Source organism: Lonchura striata, chromosome 5, assembly GCF_050655825.1.
Source record: "Lonchura striata isolate lonStrDom1 chromosome 5, ASM5065582v1, whole genome shotgun sequence".
NCBI classification, from domain to species: domain Eukaryota; kingdom Metazoa; phylum Chordata; class Aves; order Passeriformes; family Estrildidae; genus Lonchura; species Lonchura striata.
In genome coordinates, this window is record NC_140707.1 from 51,339,226 (window position 1) to 51,353,186 (window position 13,961).

The 13,961-nt window shown below is 42.6% G+C and overlaps 1 protein-coding gene across 29 annotated transcripts in view; it reads left to right on the top strand.

Moving 5' to 3' along the window:
• The first annotated feature begins 211 nt into the window (after positions 1 to 211).
• Positions 212 to 13,961, top strand: part of GPATCH2L (G-patch domain containing 2 like) — a 33,186-nt gene continuing 19,436 nt past the window's right edge. For 8 of the 29 annotated variants that reach the window (XR_014956060.1, XR_014956061.1, XR_014956059.1 and 5 more), the window contains exons 1-5: positions 216 to 345; positions 1,245 to 1,915; positions 8,086 to 8,150; positions 11,514 to 11,690; positions 12,062 to 12,141. Coding sequence is in view for 26 of the 29 variants with exons in the window: in XM_021542797.4 (XP_021398472.3) it covers positions 1,257 to 1,915; positions 8,086 to 8,150; positions 11,514 to 11,690; positions 12,062 to 12,141 (981 nt within the window). In the remaining 3 variants the exon portion in view is untranslated. Of the gene's footprint in view, positions 524 to 820; positions 1,139 to 1,244; positions 1,916 to 8,085; positions 8,151 to 11,513; positions 11,691 to 12,061; positions 12,142 to 13,961 lie in introns of all 29 variants that reach the window. The other 21 variants (XM_085582194.1, XM_085582181.1, XM_085582184.1 and 18 more) reach the window with 15 other exon arrangements.

Sequence of the window (13,961 nt, forward strand, 5' to 3'; positions counted from 1 at the left end):
GGGGCGGGGCGGGCCGGGCCGTGCCCGGGGCGGGGCGGGCCGTGCCCGGGGCGGGCCGTGCCCGGGGCGGGGCGGGGCGGGGCGGGCCGTGCCCGGGGCGGGCCGTGCCCGGGGCGGGCCGTGCCCGCGGCGGGCCGTGCCCGGGGCGGGCCGTGCCCGGGGCGGGGCGGGCCGTGCCCGGGGCGGGCCGTGCCCGGGGCGGGGCGGCGCTGGCCCGGCCGGGCCGGCGGGGCTCGGCGGCGGCGCGGCGGCCCCGCCCGGGGCGGGGCGGGCGGAGGAAGTGGCCCGGGGAGGCCGGAAGCGGCTCCGACGCGGGGCTGGCGGAGCGGGGCGGGGCGCTGGCCGGTGAGCGGGGTCGTGGAGGGACCCGGCGGGAGGCTGCGCGTCCGGGGTGGTGAGGGCAGATTTCCCGGCTTTTCCTGGTGAAGCTGGGGGGGGGGTCGGGCAGAAGCAGCGGCGTCTCTCTAGAGGAGGGAGTTGGTGCGGCCGGGTCGCTGAGGACTGAGGGAGGCGGCCTGCTGCGGTGGGTAGTTCAGCGGGCTGGAGGTGCGGGTGTTTCTGAGCCCAGGGGGGAGAGAAATCCCACGTCTGCAAGACACGGGTAGGGAGAGGGGTGTTGTGAGATGAGGGGTTTGGCCAGGACTTTGGGATTGACACACTGACAGGCCTGAGGTGTAGGGATGGTATTTTTCGGCAGTAGGAGTTGGGGCTTGGTCTCCTACACCCTGTTCTAAGGAGCCAGGATCCCGCGCTCCTTGCTTTACAGCTGAAGTGATGCTGGCTTGCAAACTACCTGTTTTACCATCTGTTTTACTCCCAGCTTTGCTGCTTGTCTACTTTTTGGAAGACTCAATCTGTTTGTCAAGCAGGCTGATCCTTCTCTGTTGCTTCACTGATGCCAGGTAGCAAAAACTAGTTGCCGGCTTCATACCCTTTGGGATATGTAATTAAGCATGCTGCTTCAACACAAAAGGTGAACCTTAAGGCCTTTTCAGACACAGAGCACTCAACCCAACTGCTGCAGTAGAGAGAGATCTGTGCCACCATGGCTAGAAGAGGGATTTAACCCTTGCAAAAAGAAGTGTTAGCCCAGGAAGTAGCAGTTGTTCTGCATTGGGTCCTCCCAGGTAACTTCAAAGTAAGTGTCTTAATTCCTTTAATGTTACAAAGGGTATAGCGTACTACAATCCAGAAATGTGTTGGTAGCAGTATTTATGTCTGGTGCTAATTGTTATCATTTTTAGTAGGCATTGCCGATGGATGAACTGGTGCATGACTTGGCCTCAGCTTTAGAGCAGACTTCAGAGCAGAACAAACTGGACGAGCTATGGGAAGAGATGGCCCTAAGCCCACGTCATCAGCGGCGTCAGCTTCGCAAGAGACGGGGTCGTAAACGACGCTCAGACTTCACACATCAGGCAGAACATGCCTGCTGCTACAGTGAGGCCTCAGAGTCGAGCTTGGACGAAGCTGTCAAGGATTGCCGTGAGGTGCTGACAGCAAATTTCAGTGACTCTGATGACACGACAGTGGTCAAGCGGCATCCAGCTCTTAGTGCCACCCTGAGGAGCAAGCAACACTTGTGGCATGAGTCAGACTCCTTTACAGAGAATGCACCCTGTCGACCTCTCAGGCGCCGACGGAAAGTCAAACGTGTGACATCAGAGGTAGCTGCCAGTCTCCAGCAAAAGCTCAGGGTGTCAGAGTGGAACTATGAGAGGGGCTGCAGGTTCAAGTCAGCCAAGAAACAGCGTCTTTCACGCTGGAAAGAGAATGCCCCTTGGACATCATCCAGTCATGGCCTTTGCGACTCAGGAGAGAACAGGCCCTTCCTCAGCAACGGGGGAAGGAAGGAGCGGATGGAGTGTGAAGCCGATGATCAGAAACAGGGTTCAGATGAAAACATGTCGGAATGGTGAGATCTCAGTTTCTTCCCTGTGCTAGTCAGATGGCTGCCTTGCTTGCAGCTGCTTATAAATGCTGTGCCTTAGTTTTTGAAGCTCTTAAAATTATTCAATGCTGCTCACTTTGTGAAGATGAGAAATATCTCTGAGAAATACCTCAGCTGCTTCTAAACTGTAGATTTTTTCAAAGTCTTTCCTGTCAGTATTGTATGATGACCCAGAAGGCTTCCTTGAAAAGTTGGCAAGCTGGTAGGTTTATGCCTCCTGTTACACAAAGAGTTCTCTGAAATGTCAGTGGCCTTGCAGCTACAACGTGGCATACTTGTGGCCTATGGTTTGGGGAGCAAGCCCCCAGCTGGCACTTGTATTGCGTGATTGGTACAAACTGATCTCAATTTCTTATTTTCAGCATTTACTATAAGAAGTAGTAGATAACAGATCAGATCACCCATCATTACTGCTGGCCCTCTGTGCAGGGACTGTGTGAACCTCAATCTAATCTTGGTTGTTGTTCTACATTTCTGGTCTTGATCTCATCGTCAAAGCCTAGCTATGGGGAGAATACGGTGAGACAATGAAGAAGTTGAGGGGAACTTATGTTACTTACAGGATAAGCCTGTGCAAACAGTGGAGTCTGATGTCTTGATGTCCAGTTTTGGAGAACTTTGATGAATTTGTGGCAGAATCACATACAAGGGATTAATATGAGACATGTAAATGCCATGGTCTAAATTTGCATTGCCCTTGGGAATTTTTTCCCCAACTGTGACTTTTATTATCTCTGTCTAAGGTTTGGGATCATAAAACTGCTTCTGTCGGAAGAGATTTTTTAGGTTAGAAAAGAGGCAACTGCTGAGAATTAAATGGAGGAAATTTCTTAATGAATGGCATACAAAAAACAAATGTGATTGCTGATTTTCTAATTATTGTTGTGTAAGAACAGCAGACACTGAGAAGACATTTAAAACAAACAACAACATTAAGTCTGGAACTCTACTGCAGGACACTATAGAGGTCAAAATTTAAATACATTCAAAAGACAGATGTGGAGCATAGACATATCAGGGCTATTAAACATTACAGCCCAGAGGAAATACCCCGCTCAGGAAGTCCTTAAGCTGCTGGCTTCTAAAAGCTAGAGGAACATACAGAGAAGTCTGTGTTTGTCACGTTCTCGTGTTCTTTTCTGAAGCAATGTAATAGTCACTATCAGAGGAGAGTGGATTTGGAAAGTGTAACTCTTTGATACAGTATGATTGTTCATGTGTTGAGGTTCAATTAAGCTTTGTGACAGTCTAGTTCCTGCAGTTTGTCAGAGTGAACAGGTGGCACTTCATTTTTACAGCTTTGTGGATAATACCAGGAGTCGCAAATTTCTCAGTGGCGTTTTCTAGGATCCTGTGAAAAGCTTAGGTTATGTTGAGTCCTCACTGGGGCCAGGGAACCACTATTGCATTTTTAGTGGGTCAGTTGTGATTTGTAGCATGTAACTCTAACAGTGTTGTCACTTTTTCTTTTAGAAGTGGCTGTTGTTGCTAAAAAGTCGGTGTGAAGTGGGGCTTTATAAGAAACCTGTGGATAGAAACCTTTAGTTGCTAGTTGTTAAAGTATCTTCTGAGAGCTGTTTGCTAGTAGTCCAGGAAAAGAAGTGTGCTAAGTAGTTCCTGAATAGTGCATGTCAGTGGTGATGGACTGAGAGATACCCTTACTAGATGTGGCAGTGATGGACAGTGTTCCCTAAGTTGAAGTTGGTTTTTTTTTTTAATACTAGTCAGAATCTGTTCCATCGTGTCAAACTTGAACTTAAACCAGCAGGCTTTCATCCAGCCTTTATTTGTGCCAGCCTTGGAAAGAGTAAATAAAGAGTTCCGTCCAGACTGTTACTTGAGGACCATGCTGGGAGATGGCTTTGTTCTGTCTCAGTTGTCCTTCGCTCTCAGACTAATTATTGTGCAAGTGTATGCATCAAATGACACTTACCATCTGCTGCCAAATCCTTGGGATTCTCTCTGGAAAGCTGGTGCTTGGAATATTTGACCTCTCCAACACCACATGTGTGATCTATGCTGTGACTCACTAGGGAGGGCCACAGTTGGAGGGAGTAATACATACAGCCCTCTTCACTGTGGAGTATCCCTCACAGCAGTGAAGGATCATGCTTTGGTCTCTGTTGCTCTAAATATAGCAGCACAGTGAAACTGGCTGTGTTTGCCTCACTCCCACTGTGCTCTAGCTGGTTTTTCTGGTACAGTAAGAGAAGTACTTTTCACAGATGTATGACAAGGGCATATCCTGAGGAAGGGAAAAGAAAATTGAATGCCTAGGAGAGCAAATGGTGTGGTTGTCATCACAAGCTGATGGGATGAAAGGTGACTGATGCTTCTTGTGGGACTTGTAAGCAATCTGTGGTGGTCTGGTGATATACAAAACTTTCATACTGAACTGTTTCCACTACTGTTCACTCCTTTAACAGTATGGAACATGACAAAACAAAATGGGTTTTCAGGCAAACTAAGTTCTGTATTCAGAATGGATTTTTTTAACCTTCATTTTCCTCTCCTAAACTGACAATTGCTTTGGTTTGTTAAGCAGGAATGAATCTGTAAATGCTAAAATATTCCATATTTTCTCTGCTTTCTAGAAGGTTTCTTATTCAAAGTCAGGTCAAAGACCTGTTTATTCAGTTGATAAACTCCCATTCATTGAAAAAGTCTCAGTAATGGGTTTTTTTCTAGTTTGCTTGTCGGACTATGCCCAGTCCTTTCCTGGAGGAAGATGAGCTACAGTATTGTGATTCAGGTGTGCATATAATTAAATCTTTGAAATTGTTTGCCAAACATGGCAAAAGGTGAACATAAATTGAGAGAAGGATGGATGTGGAGGAACACGATAAGAAAATGATGATGGTTTTAAATTGGGTAATGACACAACCCAGTGCCTGATCTATAAATACCTGTGGAAACAACAAAGGAAACAAGTGGTTGTAGTTTAAGCAGTCATTTGTATATTTGTACAAAGGTGACAGCTGCTAAGACTGTTAGAAGTAATATGCCTTTCTGCCCCTAAATGTTTTGAGATTCCCTGCAGCCATAATAAAACAAGGCAAATTATACATTGAGTGTTGAAATTTTTTCTCTTTAGCTCTAAACTGAGTAGTTCCAGAATGGTCTCGGTTTGGTTTGAAGGCAGAACAAACCGTAGTACAGGAGCTGTCTAAAAATCACTTTGAGTAGTGTGTTTACTTGTGAAAAATATGCAGTTGGTCTCATCTGTTTTCAAGTACCAAAACTCTTACTGTGACTTTTTCAAACCTGGGATTCTACTGACCTGCCAATACTATGAGATTTCACTGGCTTAATGCTGATGTGTTTGTTGTGGTTTAACCTGGATAGGCAGCTCAACTCCGATAAAGCCCCCTGCTCACTCCCCTGCAGGGATGAAGGAGAAAAATGGAAGAGTAAAATGAGAAAAATCTCAGCTTTAGGTAAAGTTGGTTTAGTAGGTAAAGCAAAAGCTATGTGTGCAAGCAAAGCAAAATAAGGAATTCACGACTTCCTATCAGTAAGCAGGTGTTCAACCATCTTCAGGAATGCAGAACTCCCATCATTTGTAACATTGTTTGGGAACACAAACATCACAACTCCAAATGTCCCTGGCTTCATTCTTCTTTTTCCTAGCTTATATTGCTAAGCATGACATTATATGATGTAGAATATCACTGTGGTCAGCCAGGGTCAGTTGTCCACCCTGTGTAATCTCCCAGCTTCTTGTGCATCTCCAGCCTAATCGCTGGCAGGACAGTGTGAGAAAGCCTTGGCACCGTGTAAGCACTGCTCAGCAATAACTAAAACATCCCTGTGCTATCAAACTGGTCACAAATCCAGAACACAGAACCAAAGTGCTACTATGAGAAAAATTTAACTCTGTGCCAGCCAAAACCAGTACAATGTTCTGGCCTGAGAATGTGAGCATCGCTCATCCTGAATGTTCAGTTAAGTTGCTTTACCCTTTAGAAGGGAGCTGCTTTGATGACAGTCTGCAACTGTATTCATGAGTCTGGCTAAACTGATGAATTGGAGGCCAGTATCTCCATTGAAAAAAAAATATATATTCCTCTCTTGGAAGGAAAGTGACAAAGACAGAGTGTTCTGCTTCCCCTCCTTCTCCAGCCCAGCCTGACCTTCTGCAGCCCCTCGGTGCCTCTTGTTTTCTTATTTTTATAGAAAATCAATATCCCTCCTGACACAAACAATAGCTCAGGCAAAAGAATAAATGGGGGAAACCTGAGATCTCTGTCCATCACCTCTCAGTTTAACTCCCCCAAACTATTTAATTATAAGCATGCTTTGCTTCAGGTGTTTGCAACAGTGAAATTGCTAAATGAGAACCATTTTAACCAAAGATTGGATGATCAATAACACTCTATAGCAGTAGCTTGTTGGATCAATAGCATTCATTATTTCATGGTTAAGGTAAGTAGCCTCCTTTGCAAGTGGAGGTCATTAATCAGTGCTTACTGGACCTGCAGAAAGGCCTGCATAGAAGTCTAGTTTTTGTTCAGCCCTGAGTGTAAAAGGGGTACTGAAGAGGGTGAAATCCCTGAAAGTTTGTTCCTGTAAAAGCACTAGCAGTGATACTTATCTGTAAGGAACTAAAGAGCTCTAAGTACAACAGAATGCTTAAAGTACTGTTAATATCACCTGGATGCTTGTCAATGCTTTTTCCTTTCTCAGGCACCTTTCTCTGAGGATGTTAAAAACCTTATGAAGCAGTCACTCAGTCCTCACATCTGCAGCTTGTGAGGATTGTTTATCCAAGCTATCAAAAGGGAAAGTAAGCACGCTAGGAGATTGGCCCAGGGTCATACAGTCTGTTGGTAGGAGAGTTTGGGATGAAACAATTAATTCATGCTTCTCAGTCCTTGGCCTTAATTGCTGTGGTATATATGTGGGAGGATGAATGCATGGCCAAGCTTTGTAATGGATTAATTTGGAATTTGATATTAACTTGCATGCTGGAAGGTGAGAATGCTAGGTACAGATTGTTTATCCTTTAAGTATAAATGGCCTTCATACAATGATGAAGATGCAGCATTTTAGATATCCAGCATGATGAGTTGACTTGGCTGTACTTTAGAGTGCATTTTCTAAGAACAACAATATACTCACAAAATAGAGTTTTATTCTGTGCCTGCAGTTCTTTGGAGTGACATATTTTGTAGTCTCTCATTATTCAGCCTTGTAAATCAAGGGGTTTCCAGTATCATCCGGTTTCCTTGGAAAAGAGGCATCCAGAGATACTTGGAAACAGCCTTCCCTGACTGATTCTAGTGCTGACTCACACTTGATGTTCACATCTATGGTCTTTGTGTTCAGGGAGTAGGCAGTAAGTAGTTTTTGCTTGTCCTAGTATCTCATAGCTAAATCGGAGGAAGTACTGCCTGAAGTGTCCGAGGAAGGAGTTCAAGTCAGCATTAAAGCCTTCAGATGCTTGGGACTGACATGAGCATGTACTTCTGCTACAAATATTCGTCTAGCTTTGCAAGTCAATTAATGGCTTTCTACACATTAATTTCTAGCTCTATTATTTTGTTCAAGAATTAAATCTTTAACTACTTCAGTAAAGGCAAAGCATGCTATGGCAAAGTTGCATTTAGCAGCAGCAAGTCATGCTATGCTGAGGTATTTAGCTGGAGACTTGTAAATGTCACAGTTGCTCTTTACTCCACATAAAATAAAAGTTGTGGGAGGAGAAGGCTGTTTGTGTGACAGTGTTACAGTTTTGAGGAAAAGGAATCTGAAATAGAAAACTTAGGAGGGTTTTCAGTTAAGTGACCCAAGGACAGCATTTTTAACTGTTTAATTTCCTGGTGAGTATTCCAGATGATGCCATAGTTAGGTTATTAATTCTAGTACCTGAGGCAAATGCTGTTTTATTAATTACTTCTTGATAACTTAGAACTAAACTAGGTACAGGATTCTACTTTTTTTCAAGTGATGCAGCACTGATAAGATTTAATGGAAAGCAGTTAAGTTCTGTTCTAGCGTCAGTCATGTATCTGAAATTCTGTGAGACATGTAAAGCATTTTGGTCTTGCAGAAGCTAGTAAAATGTAGTAGAATGGTTTCTGTATTGTACCTGTTGCAATTGTAACCATATTTTTTCTCTGTTTTTGTTCCAGTGAAACCAGCAGTGTTTGCAGCAGCAGTGATACTGGCCTGTTTACCAATGATGAAGGCCGCCAAGGTAACAGGTGTCCTGTGTTTTCCTCATATGCTGCTAGGGAGTTCCTTACTTTCTTTACAAATGCGAAGAAAGATCTATGTTTGAAGAGAGACAGGGAATTGTTTGAGGAAAAAACAGTGGCAGGGAGCATCTAGAAGTTAAACAATGAGATGAGGGCTACAAATGTATGATTTTCATAGCACTACACTTTTTCTGATTAAATACTTTGTGTATCAGATCCATAATATTTGCAATATAAGAAGCTATTATTGTGCAAAGGCACAGACATACAAGACAAATTTGAGAGCTCTTCACAATGAAAAAGCAGGTTATGATTTGTTTCTCTAGGTGTTTTAAGGGTTGTCTACATACCATTAGTGTCTGAAATCTGTTAGTTGTTTTCTCTATGGGGAGGAAGAGAAGATGAGAAAAAATTTACTTAATACTGACAAATTACCTAATAGACTGTGCTAAGAAGATGATGGTAATATGTGATGGGTTTTATTTCTTTAAATATGTGTTCCTTCCTTGCTCTTCTGTGCATTAGTTGAATGTTGTATTTTCAATGTCTGTTGTAGAAATGGTATCTTAGAAGTTTTGAGTGTGAAGTGTAATCTGGTCTTGTTTATCAGCCACAGCACAGTGTTCAGTTGATGTGGGCAGAAATAAGTGTGAAATAGGTTGTAGTAGGCACACAGGCATTGAGAAGTATTACATTTGGAGCATGTGGAATGTGACCCTAGAGACCTGCAATTCTGTGCACTCTGATTCTGTCACATTTCACAAGCTAAGATTTGGACGAGATCTCTTCTGGGAATATATGAGTGCTAAAGGAAGTAGCACCAGTAGCTCAATAGGATATGCTGCTTTCACTAGCTTGTTGATGGCTCAGGTACCTGTGTGAAGCAACACAATGATAGCAAACATGCTTATGTGTTTTCTGATGGTATTTTAGGCTATAGGACAAATTTGTGATCTTAGGGGAGTATAATACTTTGCTTAAGAGTAGGGATTCCAAATATCAGCTTTGACCTTTGCTGAAAAATAACTATTTTCAGACTCTGGTTTTTCAAAGGCAACAGAAAAGTAGAATCTTTTGCCCTCTCTTTTTACTGATAGATTGTTCAGGGGGAGCTGAAATTAGTGAGCACTTGTATATTAGATGATGAAGCAGAATGGTGACTGAAATGTTTTACTTCATCACCTGAGATAAGATTAATGGAGACTGGGTAGTGTATATATATACTTGTCTATATGCTTGCCCTATATACTTGCCCTGATTTTATACCCTCTTTTAGACATTAACTTTTGGCTGCTACTAGAAGTAGGATGCTCAGTATACAGGAACATGTAGAAGTATGACTTAGATAAATTAATAAAGTCCTATTACAGCCTTCCCTGTCTAGGTAAGAGAGGAGGTTTGTCATCCTTGTCATCAGGTTCAAACAGTTGCTACTGTGTTCAAACAGTTGATACTGTGATAGCTTTCTGGCCAAGATGTTTTAGCTTAGATTTCGTTTAAAGGGTTAAAAATATTGTTGCACTTCTAGACTAAATAAAAATACCTTCTTTTTTTTTCTTGACAATTACTTAGTCATAAAGTAAATAAAAAAAACCAACAGCTTTCCATGTCAGTGAGATAGAGAGAGCATAACATTTTGTTTTGTTTTTTTTTGTTGTCACAAATCATCACCTTATAGTTTTCCAGCACAATTACAGGCTGAATAATGGGAAATTTAAGCTGGCATCATTCTTCAGTAAATGCAATTTTTTCCCCTCCTTCTTTTGAGGTTGCATCATGTAATATTTGTGCTGTTGCTAATTAAATAAATTGTCTTTGCAATGGCACATACCAGCACAGTTTTGTGAGCAGAGAATGATCGTGGTTCATAATTTGGTTGTAAGGTGAGTTTTTTTGGTTTTATGTTTGTTACGTTCATTGGAATCTCTTACAGTGGAAATTACTGAATATTAGTATATGATGCTTATTGTTAAAATTTGTCTTGTGAAAACAGCGATTTGAGGTATGGCAGGGCACCATGCCCAAATTTCTAGGAGTAGTTTTGCACGAATTATGATGTCTTAGGAGAACTATCCAACGTTACTTAGCTTTAATTTACTATGAAGTGGAGATGGGATTTTTATACTTTAAGATATAACTGGTAGGTCAACTTGATGCATGACAGAAATAACTATATCAGAGCTTTGGGATAAAGTGTTCTGGCTGTCCTACCTGTTACTGATCAGAGTTGGTTTTGTGTGTTGCTTCTTCTGTTATGTGCAAGATTGCAGCATTCTTACTAGGATGAGTTTTTTTTTTTACTTTCTTGTGTTCTTTTTGTTCTTTTATTTCTTCCTTTTTCCTTTTTTTTTTTTTTTTTCCCAGCAAGATGTGTAAGTAGGTATAATAGACTTTGGTCAGAAATAATGAAAGTCAATGAGGAAAGGAGAGTAATAGGGATGCTTGAGATGAGACTTATTGGTAGGCAAATGAGAATTTTCCCTAAGATAGGTGTGTTAGTTTTTTAGGGCAAGATGAAGCACCTTGCAATTACATGGGACTGTTTGTGAGTTGGCCTACTGAAATACTATGTGTGTCAGGTTCTTTGCTCTCCTCCTGTTTTTTTTCGTACACTGCTCATGTGCTACTGCTCTCAGGGAATTTCTGGCCAGACGGATTTACTGTGAACAGTGTCTGATGCAGTTCAGTTTTAGACTGCAACTGCATTAACTATATCAACCCAGCTCCATGGAGACTTTGGTCATGACTTCTGTTGCTGCTGCTTTAGTTTTCCAAAGGGTTTGTAGCTCTTAGAGATTCTAAGAAGCTGATGAGAGCAACTCACAGCATGATTAGTACTTAGTGACCATTTCTGATAGTAACATGTTTTTGTCTTAGCTGATGTCTTAGGAGACTAGGGGTCTTTCCCATTGGTATGTTTCTTTTGCTTTTACACTGTGAGCCTCTTGTAAAGTTTCTCCTGTGACAGCCTGTAACACATGCCAAATGATTGGCCTCTACCAGTGTCACAGTAATTACTTCAGAAAAAGAGTTCTGCATCAGGCATCACACAACATTGAACTAAGGTTGATGAGATGCAGTAGCAACAGAGTGCTAAACCTGCCCTAGGCAGGTCTATAAAGAGGCTTTGTTCTGCAGGGAAATTCTGGAGACTGATGAGTTGGATAGTTTAAAGCGTTTAGTGAGGCCCCATAGTTACTGAGGATCATTGAAGCAGAATACAAATATAAGGCTCTTCAAGAATGAATTCCTAATGAGACTTCAGCTGTTTCACATTCACATATGCCTACTTGTAGTATTTTGAGGGACTGTCCCAGAGTACCTTGATGTTATTTGTGGTTAATTCCATCCTATTTCTTTAGGAGATGATGAGCAGAGTGATTGGTTTTATGAAGGAGAGTGTGTTCCAGGATTCACTGTCCCAAACCTTCTTCCCAAGTGGGGAGCTGATCACCGATCTGAAGTGGAGAGGATTGACTCAGGCCTGGACAAGCTCTCTGTTTCCACCTTCCTTTTGCCCTCACAGCCAGCCCAGAGAGGTGAGGTCCATAAGGAATTGTGTTTGAAAAATTGTGATATGAGGGCAAGAGTAGATTCTTTTCATAGGTGTTGCATTTAAACTGGTATTGGTGATCTATTTGGGATTTTTTTAAAGATCCAGTTAAGGAAAAGCTGCACTATTGGTGAGTTTACTGAAACAGTCATACCAGCTGCCCACTGGCAGTCTTCTTTTTTTAAATGTAAGGATTTAATTTGATTTGTGAATAAACTGGCATATCTGCATCTTCAAGACTGAAAAACAAGAGACAGACGATCTGATTTGATTACTGAACTAAGGAGTTTTCCTGGTAGCTTTGTCAGGAGAAATCTTCTGTGTTCATTGCTCAGTTTTTCTGCATTTGGTTTTCAGGATTTCATGCTCGCCTGAATCGCCTTCCAGGAGCTGCTGCCCGTTGTCTCCGTAAAGGTCGGAGAAGGCTGGTTGGCAAGGTATGCCCTTTTGAAAGATGGTAATTTTGTATTTCAAATTCTGGTCAGTCCTGAAGTACTATTCTAAGATGCCACGTAAATTGTTTTCTGCAGAAAGTGGTCCTCTAAATTTTTTTGTTTCATGTATTGTTTGATTTGTTTAACTGCTTTGACTGTCAGAAGATGATTGAGTGACTAAGTGGATTTTAAGGCACATTTGAAGTGGCAAAGACAGCTGATCAGTGCTGAAAGCAGTGTGAAAGGAGGCCTGAAGAAGAATGTCAGGGAGCGTAAATATCAAGAAGATTTAGACAGAATGTAGGGGAAAATGATGATGGCATGAGACTTGTGCATGCTCATTGGAGACTACAATGGCAGAGAGGTGCTTCAAAGGTGAAGGAAGGCCAAATTTTATATAGGGAAGAAGACTGATATGAATGGCAGCAAAGGAAGGTGGTTTTAGCAGTTGCATTTTTAGTGGGAAGACAGGAGAGTAAAAAGGTATATGTAGTAAAGGCAGACAAAACTGCCCAAAGCTATTGACTAGTTTTATTATATGTAGGGCAAGCACCAAACAACATACCAGTCCTTTTGCTAATAGAACAAACAGTACTTTGCAGATGTCTTTCTAGAACAGAGGGGTATACCTGGTTAGCTCTGCATTCTGGAGTATTGAGCACTGCTGTTCATTGTAAAAGATGATTCTGAGAAGGAAGGTGTTGGCTGTGTTTGGCTTTTGTTTTTATTGTGATGTGCTCTGTGCTTTTGAAAACATTGGCATAAGTTCTGAGCTGGCTGGCTGTAGTCTGCTAACAAGGCGTGTTAGGGGGGCCTGGAGTCTAGAGGAGTGTGACAGCTGCCTTTTCTTCAGTCATACGTGAAAGATCCTTGTCTGCCCCTTTTTCTTCCACTCACCTTGCTTAATTGTAACCGGCATTCAAAATATGATCCTCAGCTGGCAAGAAACTGACTTTACATAGGGTTCCTGAGGCCACCTGCGAGTGACTGGGCCTGGTGGCACACCTCTAATGATCCAAATGAGAAGGATAATATTTACTTGTTTAATTCATCTTCATCACCTTAAAGGGATCTTTGTCATTTGCAGTGGAGGTCACTGCTCCCCCTTCCCCATCTCTCTCAAAATTGTAATCATAAATAATGAGTTTCATTCAGAGCTCCCCGCCAGCGAGCTGCTAATTACCAAAAGTACGGCTGGTAATTTACACAGTAATAAACTGTAAATTTAAACATTATGGCACTTTAAGTTAATAATTTTCCTCCTGTAACAAATAGCCCATCTTTCACCCTTGCTGCTACAGCTGCCCCCAAATTTTGAGTGTGTTTTGCCTATGTACCTCACACAAGTGAACCTTACCTGTGGAAGACTTTTGCCCTCATCTTCTGCCCCTTGCTGGAAAGTATACTTCTTTCTTGGAGGCAGTTGCTATGCAGATGTGAACAGCTGGTGCTTCAGGCTGTGCATGTACGTGTATGCCAGCATCGAGCATATACACAAGGCAGCATCTTGCAGGAAGCATCATGCTCCCAGAGCAATCCATTTCTCTCAGGATCTGCCTTTTCTTTAGTTGCTGGAGGTCCTGCTGCTGAATTGCTACTTTCAGAAAGGGCAAAAGCATCTTGCTTCATTCCTTAATAAATACTCATTGGTGGTTGGTGAATCTCCACTGTTAATGGAACAGTGTAGTGTCCTATCTCAGCCTGTTTATAGCCCATCTGACCCCAGTAACATGGAAAGAAGCACATCCTAGCTGTCTCCCCTGCTCTCATGCATCCTTGTGCTGCATACCTTTTTCTAGTCCAGTTTATGGTGTGCCCTGTGC